Raw genomic sequence first — 15442 nt, forward strand, 5'->3', positions numbered from 1 at the left:
TCACCAGTTAACACATCCTGAGGACAGCATCCTGTAGAGACAGCTCATGACAACAGGCATGAACTTCAGTGCAGGATGACCTGATTAGGTTAGCACAGAGAAAAGGTAAACAGCAGCAATGCCAACTACTGGCTAAGGCACCAGTGAAGACAGGAAGACCAGGTGATTGAGACAAGCAATGCGTATGAACAGGAAACAGCTAGTCACCAAGCTGTAGTGACATTGTGGAGTTAGCACTAGGAGCCTTCCAAGAGCAACATACCGGACCATCTTTTTCTTCTGTCTGTTTCTCCATAGACAGGTAGGCTTCAGATTTGCAACAGCTTGATTTAAAAACATGTGCATGCGCATGGGTGTGTGTATTTATCTAATTTCACCAGTAAAGACGTAAGACAGGCTGTGTTTTAAGCCATAAAACAATTCCATAAGATGCTTTTGCACCCTTTCAGAACATCTCCAAAGTCCCCAGTTTGTCTATGCAATCTGCTCTTGCACTCTAAAGCCTGAGTAAATGAGGCACATGTATGAAATGGTCTTAGGAAAACTTTAGAGAGACTGAAGAATCTTAGATCAGGTTTAACAGGTGCTATGTGCATTAACATAGAACCTCAGCCATAAAGACGTAACTCCTTGTAATTTCACTGCTTTACACATTTACATCAGAGAATCAGTGTAATACACAGTGGGTATACTTATGCTGCACTTTTTGTTACAGAAATAAAAACAGCAATGCTTTTATGAAAAAGCTGATCTAGTTTCTATAACAAAAGCAATCACATTTTTGTTAAGCCTAACAAAAAAACCCACATTACTTGAGCAACAAACCACAATCCATACTTTTAACAGAAGAAACTTTTCTATGGTTATTTAAAAAGTATAGAGAGAAGTGCATTGAGTGTATAAAGTCACAACCAGTTGGCTGCCAACCCTTTACAGACCATAGGGACCTGTAGGAATCCCACTTCTAGTCTCCATTTGAAAGCAGTAACAACAGGAGGAGGAATAAAAATGGATACAAGCCAAGTCATACTTGGATCAGCACTCTGATTCCAGCTCAGCAGAGATGAACAGTTACGATGACATGTTCTTAAGCTCTTCAGCGTACCTATGTGAAAGCTGTACTTGTTCAGAAACTGCAGCTACCTGGCTAGTCCCTACAGAAGAAAGGGATGGGGCAGGCTCACAGGGGTGAAGTCACACTTCCAAGGTGTCCATTTCAGTACGTTGCAAAAGCACTTAATTCAGTTAGAAATAAGTTGAATCAGAACATCCAGCCAAGACTGAGACTATGACTTTTTTTTCCAAAGGAAAAATATTTGACAGATGATACAATACATACAGGATCATGTGATAAAACAGGTATACTGAAACTGAGTAAGTGACTTGTAAGAAAGTTCCTGTATTGTTCTGAGGCTGTGTGATAAATTTTGCTAAGAGGATCAAGAAGTAATCAAAAGTGACTGTCACCTCAACGTGCACCACGTGCCAACCAAGGCACATGATTTGCGTTTGTGCCGACATCCATCCCACTCAAGCTGATAAAGCATTGGCTTAACCCCACACTCGTATTTCATCTACCGACCCCAGCTAACTAAACACAGTACATAAATCAGTGTGGCTCAGCTGATAAAGGCAGCTGAGTTGCTTGTGATTGTCTGTTGAGATGCTCAGGAAAATTAGAATTTTTGTTTGTTTGTTTTGAGTGTTCATGCACACTTTGCAACAGGCACTAGTGGTACAGGTTTTGAGGTCACAGGAACACTTGTCATTCACTGCTTTTAAGAAAACTTACAGCAGAAATGGAGAAGAATGCATACATTTAAATAGTAACTACTAATGCTCTTGGGTAATACACCCAACTTGGTATGTATAAAAAAATAATATTAAAAAAATAAAATTAAATAGCTTCCTTGGGAAACAAAATAAATTCTGCATTTGCCATTAATTTATTTTCTTTAAAAAGCTATTAATATGGAAGTTTCAGGGTAAAAAACTGCATTTATCTTTACCCTTCATGTCCAGAAACACCTCTGGGCCAACTATGGAACTACCAAGCATTGAGACAATTCAGTATCACAAGGGCAGCAGATGGTCTTTGGAGCGTAACTACTTCACATCCCAGTTTTATCCCATGAACTGTAAGTCTCATCTTTCCCATCGTCTCATTCTGAAGCCTAGTTGCTGTCCGAGTCATTGTCTTCATCTTCTTTTCCAGACAGAGCATGTCTGGACGAATCATTGGCTTCTCCCAAAGGAACAGCCCCTTTCCGCTGTGGCAAGACACTGAAAAAGGCCTCCTTCCAGTCTCTCTTCTCCAGGTATGCAAGGATGATCTCAAACACTGCAACATCAAGAAAGACCATCAGCTCTTTTACAGGGAGGTAAGTGAACTGCTGATAGGAAAACAACCCCAAATCCATCTTTACAGAGGTTTACATGCATTCGGTTGTACCATCTTCAGAGTAAAGCTGATGAAGTACAGGCAGAAGCAGACAAGGCAATTCTGCTACTGCTGCAGTCTAAAGCCAAGCACACGTTGAGTCTCCAGTTGTAATACAGTTACTACAGCACTGCTTTTCTGCAGCGGCTCCAGTCTGAATTAATTTCAGGGACAGAGAGAAATGTCCCCCCAGTACTTCAGGTCTCACCAGTGCCTCCTATACAGGCACTAATGCTTTCCCATGTTTGACAGGAATACTGTTGTGGATGCGCTTTAACAATGACTTTGTCCCCTCCTTAACATATGGACAGCCCGAAGTCGTCCTAAAACCTGCTACAATTAGCTTTCTCTTTCATTTCCATCTGAGCTTATGGCAAAAGCCTTACTAGTCTCCAATTCTGTGACCCTTTCTTGTTGTTTCTATTATGCTAACCATACAGTCACCCTCCTGCTCCTCCTGTTTCAGCCTCCAAAACTTTCCCTGATTGACAATAGCTCCAAATTCCATTATATACAAAATTCATCAGCAAATTCTTACTTAGAAAAATCCCAGGCTATCCAAAAAACCTCTCAACACAGATTGTGGCCCAGCAGCAGCAGGAAAGGCAGGAAGAGGCCCTATGGCTGGTGAGTAAGCCAGACTTGGATGACAAATCTGGGACAGAGGGGTGGCTCTTCAAGCCTGGGGCTACAGGAATAATACTAACACCACCAGAGAATGCTGACTTCAAAGAATGCACCCAGCACAAGCGTTCTCGATGCCAAGCGACAGCATACGAGAAAAGATCAAAGGATCTGTGAAGGGGAGAAAAAACCTTACAGAGAGTTAGGCAGGTGTTCAGAAAGGGAGGAGCAGCATGGATCTCTTACTCACTGAGAGTCAAGTTACAGAAAGTGTCACATTTACTAGAGGTTTCCTGGATCCAGGTTTACTGGACAGCCAGCTGCTCTCTGTGACACTGATATTGAAGAGTTGGCCATTTTACTATGCAGGTTATTCACCTGAAACATACTGTGAAGGTATGAACTCTCAAAGGACTATACTAATATCACTGTAAGTTACTGCAGAAAGCACCTGTGGCAAAAATTCTGGCTTAAGAGACAAGAGTATAAGGAGCATGTTTCTTCTCCCTTGCTTTGGAACTTCCTTTATCTGCATAGTAAAAACAGAACTGATGGGAAGACAGTGGCTTCCACAGGAGAACAGAGGCTTCTATGATGGGCTGCAATAGCAACAAAAATATTATGCAAGGACAGAAAAAGGCAGTGGGAACAGTTGGTAGACATCATAGCAGACTGAAATGAAGCAATATGGTCCTGTAACACACATTATAAAGTATTAGCCTTGGGATACAAACCTGAACAGAAGGAAACAAACTCTCCCACCTACACTTGCAGTTGTGTTTTGCAATACAGTGTTTTACATGGATCTCAAATCTTCCAAGTTTTATAATTCCAGATTGAGTTAAAAAAAAAAGTCTCATCTTACACCATGTCAGTTTTCTAGCACCAAATATTTCACACATATGTGTGTTCCTCATGCCATTTTAACATGGCAATGCAGGCACTGAATTGCCTGTGGAAATATATGGAGACTCGATCTCAAGAGAGAAGGATTATAAATAAGTAAAAAGCAACAAGCAAATTCCCCTGTTAACGACGCCATCGATCTCCCACCATCAGAGGGCCCATTTAATTAAAGGGCTTCAAAGACTGACAAGGCAGTTGAGAAAGTGTTCCTTCTTCTACAGGACTTTCCAAATTCACACCTATCAAAAGTAGTTCCACAAGGACCAGGCAGGTCTCACAGTCTCATCTGGAGAGCCCCATACTGTACTCTGCTAGCTTCAGCCTATGCACCGAGGGCAGGAATCCAGAGGCCAGAATAACCAAATCAAAAGAGAAAGGGTGAGCAATTACACAGTTACACAAAGTAGTGAGGTGGATGTACTCACAGCAAAATACAAAAGCCTCAGTGCAAATATCGTTCTCACCTACACAAAATCTATATGAGATCTGAGAGGCAGCTTGATTCTGTCCACCTTACTCATGCCTTACTCCCTTGAAAGCTGTCTTTTTCGATTTAGGTTGTAAGCTATTAGGGTTACAATATACCCCAGAGCCTTAATTACAACTGTTAAAGGTACCTCTACTTGTGGTGGTAGTGGAGTTGTGTCTATTTTGCTGCCCCAAAACCTTAAGCAAAATACTGCTATAGTATAATCTTTACCTTAAAAAGGGTCTGTGCGTTAAAAGCCTTTCAGCTGCAATTTAAAAATGTTTTAGAAGGGCAAGGGAAGACAAGCTCACGCAAAATGTATCTCACCAACTAAACTGCAGTGAAATCAGGTGCCTAAAAGTCTGGCACAAGAAACATGCCCAAGATCATAAAGCAGATAAATGAAAGCCTCAATGTAAGTGATCCAATTTATACCCAGTGTTCAAACATGTAGAAGACAGCCTCCAGAAATGTTGACACTAGAGGTCAGCATAAGATTATTGCAGAAAGGCTCCAGCAGAAAGCTACAGCTATCATAACTTTTGATGAATAACACATGAAGTCCTATTCTTGTCTATATAAAGCAACATTTAAAGATCAAGTTTTAGAAACATGTCAAATCTTACAAATACATGGGGTTTGATAATTTTTAATTCCAGTGATATACTATACTCTGCTCCACATTTAAATAATCTTTATTATCATGCAAATACATACCTCATCAATCAATGGCATTTTAAGAAAATAAAGTTATCATAGAGCAATGTGTTACATAATAAAATAAACTTGAAATAAAGCAAGGTGAGGTAAAGTAAAAGAACCTGAAGTGGGGCAAAATAAAGACCTGGACACCATGCCAAAAATTTCCATAAAGGTCTGAGTAGGCTCCATTTTGCATGTATTTTTGTTTAATGACACTGAAAGATAATCTAATAATAAAAATGAAAGTTTAAAAGGAGTGGGATTCAAGACTTGGTTAAGCAATTGTATACTTCAATCAGAACCAGGAAGCCAAGTAAAAATACAGTAATGAAAGCTCAGCAGATGGAGCACTGCTGATACCAAATGAGGCGAGTCTACAGGTACCTAAGCAGTTGCTGCTGAACAAAGCTGTCCAAAGAGATGAAAACATCACAAACATTTATCCTCCCCTGGGATAAAATACATGGGATAGTTTCCAACATTTTACTCACACATTAAGCCTGGAAATAAGACCAGGATTGTAAGAACACCAGAATCACTCATGCGACAAGTCAACAGAATAGGATGTGCGCTTCTAAGTGGCTAAGACACCATCCTTTACATTTTACCATATCTGAAATATTTAAGAGTCAGGGCAATCACTGTATCCCAAAGGCAACTAGATTCAAGAAATATCAACATAACAAAATAAGATTCAGGTATCTGCACTACAGTGCACATTTTGAGGGTTCAAATTCTGAATATCACAGGTATATTCTATAATAATGTCATTATTTTGTGATTTAAAACTTACCATGATTGACGGCTAACACTTTCCGACTGTTCATCTTGACAAAGTTTCCAAGCGGGAGCTGTGCATGACCAATTCCCTGCTCTACAGCTTTTTTGTAAGTAATTCCCTGTGGGAAAGACACCAAAACAACTGGACTGAGAATCACCATTTCAGATCAGCCCATACAGATTACTAGAAGTATCATTTTCTGGCAAGAGTTTTACCAGTGCTACCATGATCTCGCTTTAGAAGATATTTACAAAAAGAAACTTACCCTGGTTAGACAGTATCTGCTTCAAGGGCTACCTTTGGAAAACTTACTGCTTTGAATATATGTCACACTGTGATGTATGGTCAAAAGGATCGTAAATAAAACTCATTCATGCAGGTGTAGCTCTAGAATGTGTCAGCCATAGCCTGTTTTAAAGGCGAGTTTATCCTTAAGTACAAAGTTACTGAGATTGCAGCAACTGGGTATTTTTTCAGAGGAAGAGTAAAGGATAAAGAAATTTTATTTGCTTTTTTAAACCTGGCAACTCCTGTGCCCAAAGCGGGCAAAAAAAACCCTTTAAAATTGTGTAAACACTTTATACCATAATGACCATATACAGGATCTGCTTTAGCTCCCTCCAAGCCTTTAACTGTGGACTAACTGCTGAAGTATCATTTGGTAAGGCTTAAGATCCACCCCTTTTTTTAGCATCACATTGAAATATTAAACATGTCACCAGACATTACACAGGAGTGTCTTTGAAGAAAAGCAGTAACAGTGCTTTAATTTCCCAGCTGCATTCTCTATGACATTCCAGGTCCACAGCATGACCACACATACAGGTATGGAACCAGATCCCTGAGGCATCTGTGTTACTTCGCCAAGTTCGCCTGACAAGCAAATGTATTAAAAAAGGACATCCAAGATTCAAGCGCTGTTCTTCATCTATATTTGGGCACGTGCACATACAAGCGCGCACACACACACAAGTGCATGAACAGAAACCAAACCCTTCTGTCTGAAAATACAGCCCCCAGTAAGCTGAGCAGTGTTATTAATTCCATTCCTATATTTAAAATGAAAAGATAAAATCGTAAAAAGCTCAGCATGTCTGCACTCTGGAACACAAGCCACTGCTACCACCACAAGTTTTTTTTCCCATTTCTTCAAAATTTTTTTGAAGTAAGTCTTTTTTGAAGAAGTTTTCTTATTATTTATTTTTGTTAGTTTACACATGAACAGCGTTAATGTCAAATAAGGTGCCAAATAAAAAAAAAAAAAAAAAAAAAGAGCTGTAAAGAAACAGACCCACGGTTTACCTTGTGGTGATTGTGATCCACCAGTCCTCCAATCACATAGGCTTTCTTCTCATCAATCTCACTGAGAACGTCCGGGGAATCTGAGGTAAGATATACTAGGTCTTCTTTCTTTATTAGCTCACTATAGTGCTCTGTTCTAATTTGGATATCCTCAAAAAAAGGTAGTTAAAAGAAGTTACATTCAACTGATGAATTGCTGGGCAAGCTTTACAGACCCAAGATGGAACCAGCAAAAATAAATCCAATAGTATGCAGTCATTCCACATCCTTCATTCATGTTTAAGTACATAGCACAATGCAGATTGATTTCTGCAAAAATAATCCACAGTCTCTACAGCACTGACTTGTAAAAATCATCAGGAAATTTTCTGAAACCCCCAAAAACCTTCACAAATCCTTAAGGTCTTGTGATTCCCTTCAAATGTTACCATGTTTCTCCTAGGGAACCAAATAATTTTCAATCCACCTTTTTAAAAAAGTGAAACCAGAAGTAAACGCTTAGTTAACATTACTTGTTTGATAAGAGAGGTTTATGCTATGCTTTTGCAAAGCAGCTATGGCACAAGACATGCTGAAAGTAGAACTGTTTTTATTTACGCAAAGTGCTCTTCATTTGAAGTTGCTGGAATACTGGTTTAACAGGGAGTCGCAAGGAAAGCCAACATGAGTTTGACCATAAGACAAGCTACTTCTCTAAAGAACACTTCAGTGTTGAGAGGCAACATAATGGAAGTGAAGGTGCACAGAAGAGAATCACATAATGACTGCAAAGTCTTATTTTTTGCCAAGAAAGAGCACTGTCAAGACAAACGACTGTCAGAACCGCCTAAATCAAGTAGTCTTGCTTAGTCTATCAGAGAATGGAATCTGTTCAATAAAAATAGGTGAAAATGGACATCTGTGGAGTTTTTCAAGCAAAAATCAAATCTAGATTCAAGACAAGTAGTCTTTGGCTTATTTAAGTTAAATTAATTAAAAGCCCAAAGAGCCACACTATTTTTAATACGCCATTGCTCTGATGTCTTAGAAAAACCCACGTGGAAAAAGCACAGGTCCTTCACAGCTAACAACCTAGCTCGCAACTATAATCAAGACTTCTTTTTCTCTTTTTACAGAAATAGTCAATTATTCACCTTCCAGTTCACCCATCCTTTGTCATTTTCATTCATGTTACTCTTCAACTGTCCCCCATGGCTGGTCAAGTAAAACTTCAAAAAGAACAAACAAGAGGTACAAAATACTGAAATGTTAATACGCCAATCTGTTCCCTCTCTGTACAAGACTTTTTCTACCCTTAACTATTAGCTAAAACCCTTAATTATTTTTTAACTAAAAGTGGTACCAAGACCATACTCATACAGTTAGTGACACATTTAAAAGACAAACATGCACTTACAGTCACTTTTTTTCCTTTTTTTTTTTTTTTTAAATCTGTCACAGACAACACTGAGTATCAACAGTATCTTTGTGGCACACCTGTATCTCGCACTCTTCATCTGCCTGCACATACTTTTTCATATATATGGGGATTTTTATAACATGTGGGTTGAGAATTAGTCTATTACAATAGAAGCAATTTTCTTATTAAAAAAAGGCAGCCTATTTTTTTTTCTACTACAGTTCTCACCACTGCCTTTCTCATATGCTTTGCACATGGCAATACAGTCAGTGCTCAGTTTGTTTAAACATACCTGCACAGGATGAAATGCTTTGCGGTTTTCTGCATAACATCTCTGAATTTGCTTGTGAAGCTTCTTAACATCCTGTATACAACACAATTTGTTTTTACATAGTCCTTCAGACACACCACCACAAAATGCTTTACCATGAGCCAGTCAGAAGCTAAAGAGAGAAAAAGGAAGCTTTTAACTGGCAAAAGTGACTACTGAGAGAGTGTGGACATCAGACCCTGAGAGAAAAAACAGCCGTTGTGAAGGGATTATGCTGACAAGGAAACACACACATCTTCCACAAAAGTGTATTTAGACACCTCTATGCATGTGCTTGATTTGCATTATTCTAGGAAACAAACAAACAAAAATCACTGGGATTTAATTATATGTAATAACATACTCAAAATTAATCTGAGGAATCAAGCAGATTTATCACTGTGACAATACTCAGTCTTTCACCCATGGGAAAACCCTGAGAATATAGTTTATATTTAAGAAAATTAAATATGCATAACTAACCTGAAGAACCCCAGAACAATGCAAATAATTTAGTGGCTGGCTCCAGCATTTTGACCTGACAATTTGGACAACAGTTAACTAGTACTACTTAAAATGCAGCAGACTTTATTTTTAGTCAATTATGTTTTTTGTAAGGTACTTTACATAGTTTTATTCTCAGTGCCCCAAAAGCAGAGTTTTGTAAATATAACTGATTTCCATTTTAAAATGAAACATCATTATATTGCTTTGATTCATGTAGTGCTTTGAGAATATTTTGATATCTCCAAAGGATTTCAAGTAAACTAGACTTTATCCCCACAATATTGCAATGCAAGTTTTTACAGACACTAGAGAAAGCATCTAATGAACCCCATTGCTAAAAGGCCACAACCATCTTCACTTACAACACTTCACCCTTCCTAAACACCTGCAGAAGTGCCAGTTTTTATATCAGACTTAACAGGGGCTCTGCCCGGCCAAGGAAGGAAACGTGTTTTACGAAGGACAAAGCTCAGCAGGAAACACCCAGTGAGCATCTCCGAAACTATCAAGGGGGTCCTCTGGTCTCTTCTGGGGCGCTGCCGAAGGGCTCCTCAGGGAACCAAGTTCCAAAATGCCAACTGAAGCTTCCTCAAAATTTTGTGGTGAGCAACACTAGCCTCCATTAGTGCTATACACGCTCTGCATTACACTCAACAAGTAGCCAGATGGGCTTTGCAAAAGCTTGAATTCAAGCAGTCTTACAGGGCAGTGAAGTCCCTGGCAGCAGCAGCAGGGCTCAGGGTAACAGGGAGGGGAGAGGTCTGCCTCAGAAACCAAAGGCTGCACTCTTACAGGAGGCTGCAGATTAACGTACTTTCCTAGTAGAGTTAAAGCCGTTTTGATCTCAAAAGACCACACCAAGCATCTTGACCAGTGGCTGGGTATCATGCTGATCTTTCTCACATTCACCTATCCTGCAATCATCTCACCCGTTCTTTCATCCATTCTAAAATTTTAGAGACGGGCTGAATAGTGTCCTATCCCAACTGCCTCTCGTGTGACTGAGAGAAAAAGCTCAGTATCCTCATAATGCTCAAAATTTTCATTTCCACAGATACTAACATGGTTGGGAGCCTGAGGTCCAATTTGAAAGAGAAAGTAACTGGATGTGGCAATTGCAGCCCCTCCAGCAAAACCATTTTGAGGCAGAACTGCATCTAACTTCATGGTGAACACGTGGCACAAACTGTTTCTATATTCCTGGTTTCGGAATCAACTTACCGCTTCTCCATGAAGGCAAACAAAATCTTTGGCAAGCTTATATAAAGGTACATTTCAAACCCTAAAAAATTCAGCAACTGGCGTAAGCAGGTCTGGGAGTCATCACAATCTGAAACATGCTAACTGTCCTCTGCAAGCTGCTCTACAGTTTTTGTGCTCTGACACTCCATCAACACTGTCACTGGAGAACCTTTCAACATTTGTATGTGACAGGTAAGTTTCTTTTACCTTTAGCACCATCAGGTCATCAAAGCTGCAATCCACAACGAGGCGAAGCGTACTAGGAACAACTTCCCTTCGCATACGCTTTCTGTCATTCCCTTCATTACTGGAGTCCAATTTTGACTGACGTTCTAGTTTTCTCTTCTGGCGTTTTTCTTTTCGTTTCTGCCTAAATATACAAACAAATAAATCAATCTTCAAAAAGCACTGCCAACTGCTGAGGTACATGTTATGCACATAAATGCATACTTCTACGATGAAAGTGGTTGTCCCATGCCTGTGGTAGTTTAAACTTATCCTGTTGCTTGCATTTGTGCTAGGCTGATACCAGCATGAAACACATACTCCATCTTTGTGGAGGTCTGTATATACCTACAAAGACAAACATCTGACACAAATTCAGTGAAGTCAATAGTGGGAGTCTTGTGGATTTAAGGGTGCTCTGAGTCAGGCCTCATAACAGAAACAACCAAAAAGATTGCCAAAATTGCAGTATCAGAATCAGAATGTGGAAGGCAATTTACCTCCTGTTTTACTGAACAGTTTTTCAAAAGGCTTCTGAAGCAATTGTTTCTTCCCCCTATTCCCCGATGGGGGCAGGCAGTGGGGAGATCAAATTTCAGAGACAGCAACTTTAACAGCCAGTGTCTCGGAAAGGAACACTTCGCATTCAGCAGGACAAGGATAAACCACAGTCAGCCCATTTGCAGATACGCTTTCTCTCAACAGAATAAAACAGAAGCTCGTCATATTCCAAAACTATTTTAACAGATTATAAGTCAACATAACTTATAGCACAGCATTTCATGTGTCAAAAGGAATTTTTTTTATTCCCTGTCTTTGTAAGATTCATCAAGTCTGATAGCATGAGGGAAAGAGGGCACAGCCCATTCAGAAAGGAACAAGGCCACACGTTATTTCTCCCTTCTGACAAACCAAAACCATGCAAGTTTGAATCCCTCCTGATATCCTCTTCAAGTTGAGGAACACTTCTAGTATGAAGAGAGGATGCTTACCTTTATAGCTCCTTCATATGCAGATGGAGTAGCCTGTGACTACTGCCTTAAACCTGGCATGGAAGAAAACTAGTTCAACTGCCTTGATTTGCTAAAGCAATCTACATGCAAATTCTGCTGACACATCATTATTATTAGCACTAAATACTACACATGATCCTAAGAAAGCTATTTTGCAAACCATACCTCCGCAGATCTTTCTGTTCTTCCCACTGTTTCTGCTTCAATAGCTTCTTCCTTTGCCTCTTTGACATGGGCTCAAGGCATTCTTCCTTGTCTGAGCCTGCCTCCCATCTCTCTACTGGATTGTCACTTGACTTCACCTTTCCTTCCACATCAGGAACTTCAGGGGACATGGTATTTTCCGTTGGCACCTCTGGACTTTCTGTTGGCGTTTCTGACGACATTAGCCTTTGGCCAGGTTTACTGACTTGTTTCTCAACACGTGATAAATATTTCATTAAAAGCAAGCTTTTCCCTCACCAATTCTGTAAGAAATAAAACAATAGTACGAATGTTATTAACAAGAAGTTCAATTAGTACAACTATCACTCTACACCTACCATAAACCTGAATAAAGAAAAAATAATAAATAAGAGATGGCCTTTTTTTGTTTAAAGCTAGGTTAGTGCCTCTGCAAACAGTACCATATAAAATAGTAGAGAGATTATAACCTGTATTCAGATCACGTCTAAAACCCTGCCTGCTACACCTGCAGCTATGCAACAGTTTCCAATTAAACTTTGTGAAAACACAACTGCATAAAAGTAGGGAATCATACTGGATTAAACGTAAAAGTAAAAACATTAGCAGTACTACTATGTGTACACAAACCATTCTCAAATACACAAATAAAAAAATTAGAGGTATCTTGCGATATAACTATGGCAGCATGTTAGAGAAATATAATTTTAAAGAGACTAAAGCCACTGGGGGGGGGGGGGAAGCGTGAACAAGCTGTACCCCTTCAAAATTATTTTTTATTTCTTCTGAGAACCAAAGACACTGGCCAACCACTCACACTGGCCACTGTCAGTGGACAAAACACAGCAAGTAAGGGGATGAACAGACTAAACTGTTACTCAGCAAAACGTTCTGCATTCAAATAAATTACACTTATACCCTCTCCTTTTCAATGGCAAGTATTATTTTTTCATACTAGTAGCTCCTCTGTGTTTAACAGCCACATAGTTTTCCAAAGATAACTACTTCACTGGAGAACACTGCATCTACAGAGCCAACATGCAGAAAAAAACAATCCCCTGGCTTCTTCAGTAACAGAAGAGCCAGAAAACATACAAAATACCAGAAAACCAGAAGTGTTTTACACACCCGATTTCCCTATCTGGGGCTGTTAAGCCATAAGGCCCAGGGAGTCGAGATGGTTGTGGGTGCCAAACGGCATGGCCTTGCGTGGCACAGGTGCGTCTGCAACCACCACAGTGCGCACACCCCGCAGATACCAAGTTCTATACATACATCTGTGGATATATATACACATGCATATACATACACATCTATATATATACGCGTATCTATGTATACACACATTATATATATAGAAACACCGGCGTTATTTTTGCTCACGCGCCTAAGTACCTCATAACTCAACAGGAACGGCTGCCCCCGCCCACAAGGGCCCGGGGGGGCCGTGACCCCTCCACAGGCGGCAGCCGGCCGTGGGGAGGGGGTCACGCTCCCCAGGCCGTTGGGAGGCCGCCATTTTCCCCTCCTTCCCTCTGAGGAAAGCCGAGCCCGAACCCCAGCTCCCCGCCCCCCTCCCCATACACCAAGGGGTAACGGATGCGGCGAGCGAGTGGGGGCCTGCAACGTACCCGCGAGCCGCCCCACGCGCAGGGCCAGACGTAGGGAGGGGGCGGGTGATGGGAGGAGGAGGAGGAGGAGGAGGAGGAGGAGGAGGAGGAGGAGGAGGAGGAGGAACAACCGCTCCCCTCCCTTCCCTTCGCGCACGCGCGCGCCTCCCCGCCCGCCACGACTTCAAATCCCGGCGAGCAACGGCGCTAACGGTCACGTGGCGCTAGCGGACACCGCCCCGGCGCTGAGGGAAAGCGCTAGGGCACGCAGATGTTGAGTGGCCACGTTACGGCGAGGTCACCCGCCCCTGCCCGAGGAGCGGCTGGTAGCCGTGGCGGGAGCCGTCCGTGCCGGTTGTGCAGGCAGGCGGGGAGCTGCTCTCGCCCCGGTCCCGCTAGGCACCGGGGTTTTACATTGATTGTTGTGTTCTGAGTCAGCTCTGGTTTCACTGGGAGCAGCTTCCAGTCAAGTAAAAAAGGAAAAAGCTACAACTGTAACAAGTGCACTTGAAGATCAGTCATGGTTTGGGTGGGTTTCTCATTTTTGCGTCATTGCTTATAACAGACGCTGACAAGCCAAGGTTGGCTGTCAGTGGTGGCTGCTGCTGCTGGCCCTGCCATGGCGGCAGAGCGAGTGAGGGTGGACGTGGGTGCTGTGGCCAGGCTTTAGGGATCTTCAGGGCCTGCCCTTGCAGGCAGGTACACGGATGAGACGATCGCTTTGAAATCAACCAGAGTACGTGCTGGCAGGCTCAACGGGTGTGCTAATGCCCCTGCTGAGAATCATGAGGAAAGCTGTGCTTCTCCCTCCTTATGGCTCTGGTGGCTCCATGGGATTAAGAGGAGCGAAAAGTAAGAAAACCTTATTTTTATCTGATGGTTTTGATGACACTACTGAGTTCACGCAGGGGTCAGCAAAGTATTTTTAAGTGGTGACATTCCTCAGAGCAGATGTCTAGCTCCAAAGGTCCCCCAGCAATGCCGTGTTCCCTCTGCCCCCTAAAAAGGGGTACGCGCCTTCACGGTTCGTATTTTTAAAGGTCACCACCAATTAGCTTTTTAAATTCTAGTGTCAATACTCAATGAAGGGCGACATTCTTTTGCCTTCAGATAACTTCATGAAAGAATGCTGCCCTGGTACAGGAGTCAGTTCTGGAGACCAGGATTATATTATATGAGAAAAATATATTTTGGGCAGCCTAAATATGTAGATATCTGTTTGCCCCTGGTTAATGAGACACACAAAGTTAGCAAACATACAAGTGCGTGCTACCATAATACCCTTTTCATCTGCATCAATGTTTATCTCAAGTTTCATTGGTTCCAGATATACACACTCTTTCAGTTTTAGTGCTGGTTTCAGGTTTACTACGGCTATGTTAAAGTCACAAAACTGTATGGTGTCATTATAGTAAGACACTGGCCTTTAACTGCTGTTGGTATTTAATATTTGCTGTAATATTTGATTTGTGATTCCTATTCCCTGCATTACTTTAAAAATAGCTAGATTTGCGTTTGCTTTTGCTAGTGTCTATTTAAAACCTCACTCATGTTACTATTAACAGCCACTGTCCCAATGAAGAATCCTTCATTTTCTTTTGGTCATTAAAAAAGGCTGCAGATCAGTTACCAATAGAAGCCCATTTCCTTGCTTGCTTTTTTAAAAAAGCAAAAAGGCATCTAACATTCACATAATATTCAGATGTGCTTTTTTCTTAGAATGAAGAAA

General features: G+C 41.2%; 1 protein-coding gene across 1 annotated transcript; it reads right to left on the minus strand.

Moving 5' to 3' along the window:
- Window positions 1-599: 599 nt before the first annotated feature.
- TRMT10A (tRNA methyltransferase 10A) lies at window positions 600-13769 on the minus strand. Its single transcript, XM_050895766.1, has 8 exons — window positions 13735-13769; window positions 12086-12387; window positions 10890-11052; window positions 8916-8987; window positions 8358-8432; window positions 7225-7374; window positions 5935-6040; window positions 600-2341 (listed from the first exon to the last, which is right to left on the minus strand). Exons 2-8 carry the CDS (start codon window positions 12358-12360, stop codon window positions 2175-2177), a joined length of 1008 nt encoding a protein of 335 aa, XP_050751723.1. The 5' UTR covers window positions 12361-12387; window positions 13735-13769; the 3' UTR covers window positions 600-2174.
- Window positions 13770-15442: the final 1673 nt, after the last annotated feature.

This window comes from Gymnogyps californianus, chromosome 4, assembly GCF_018139145.2.
Source record: "Gymnogyps californianus isolate 813 chromosome 4, ASM1813914v2, whole genome shotgun sequence".
Lineage (NCBI taxonomy): Eukaryota > Metazoa > Chordata > Aves > Accipitriformes > Cathartidae > Gymnogyps > Gymnogyps californianus.

What these genes read in the sequence shown, in the direction of transcription:
- TRMT10A (XM_050895766.1), bottom strand. Translation starts at nt 12,360, where the DNA reads ATGAAATATTTATCACGTGTTGAGAAACAAGTCAGTAAACCTGGCCAA. An exon ending in AAGGATGGGTGAACTGGAAG is followed by an intron (nt 7,375 to 8,357) that starts GTGAATAATTGA and finishes CCTTTTTTTGAG; the next exon opens with GATATCCAAATTAGAACAGA. An exon ending in TGGATCACAATCACCACAAG is followed by an intron (nt 6,041 to 7,224) that starts GTAAACCGTGGG and finishes TCTTTCCCACAG; the next exon opens with GGAATTACTTACAAAAAAGC.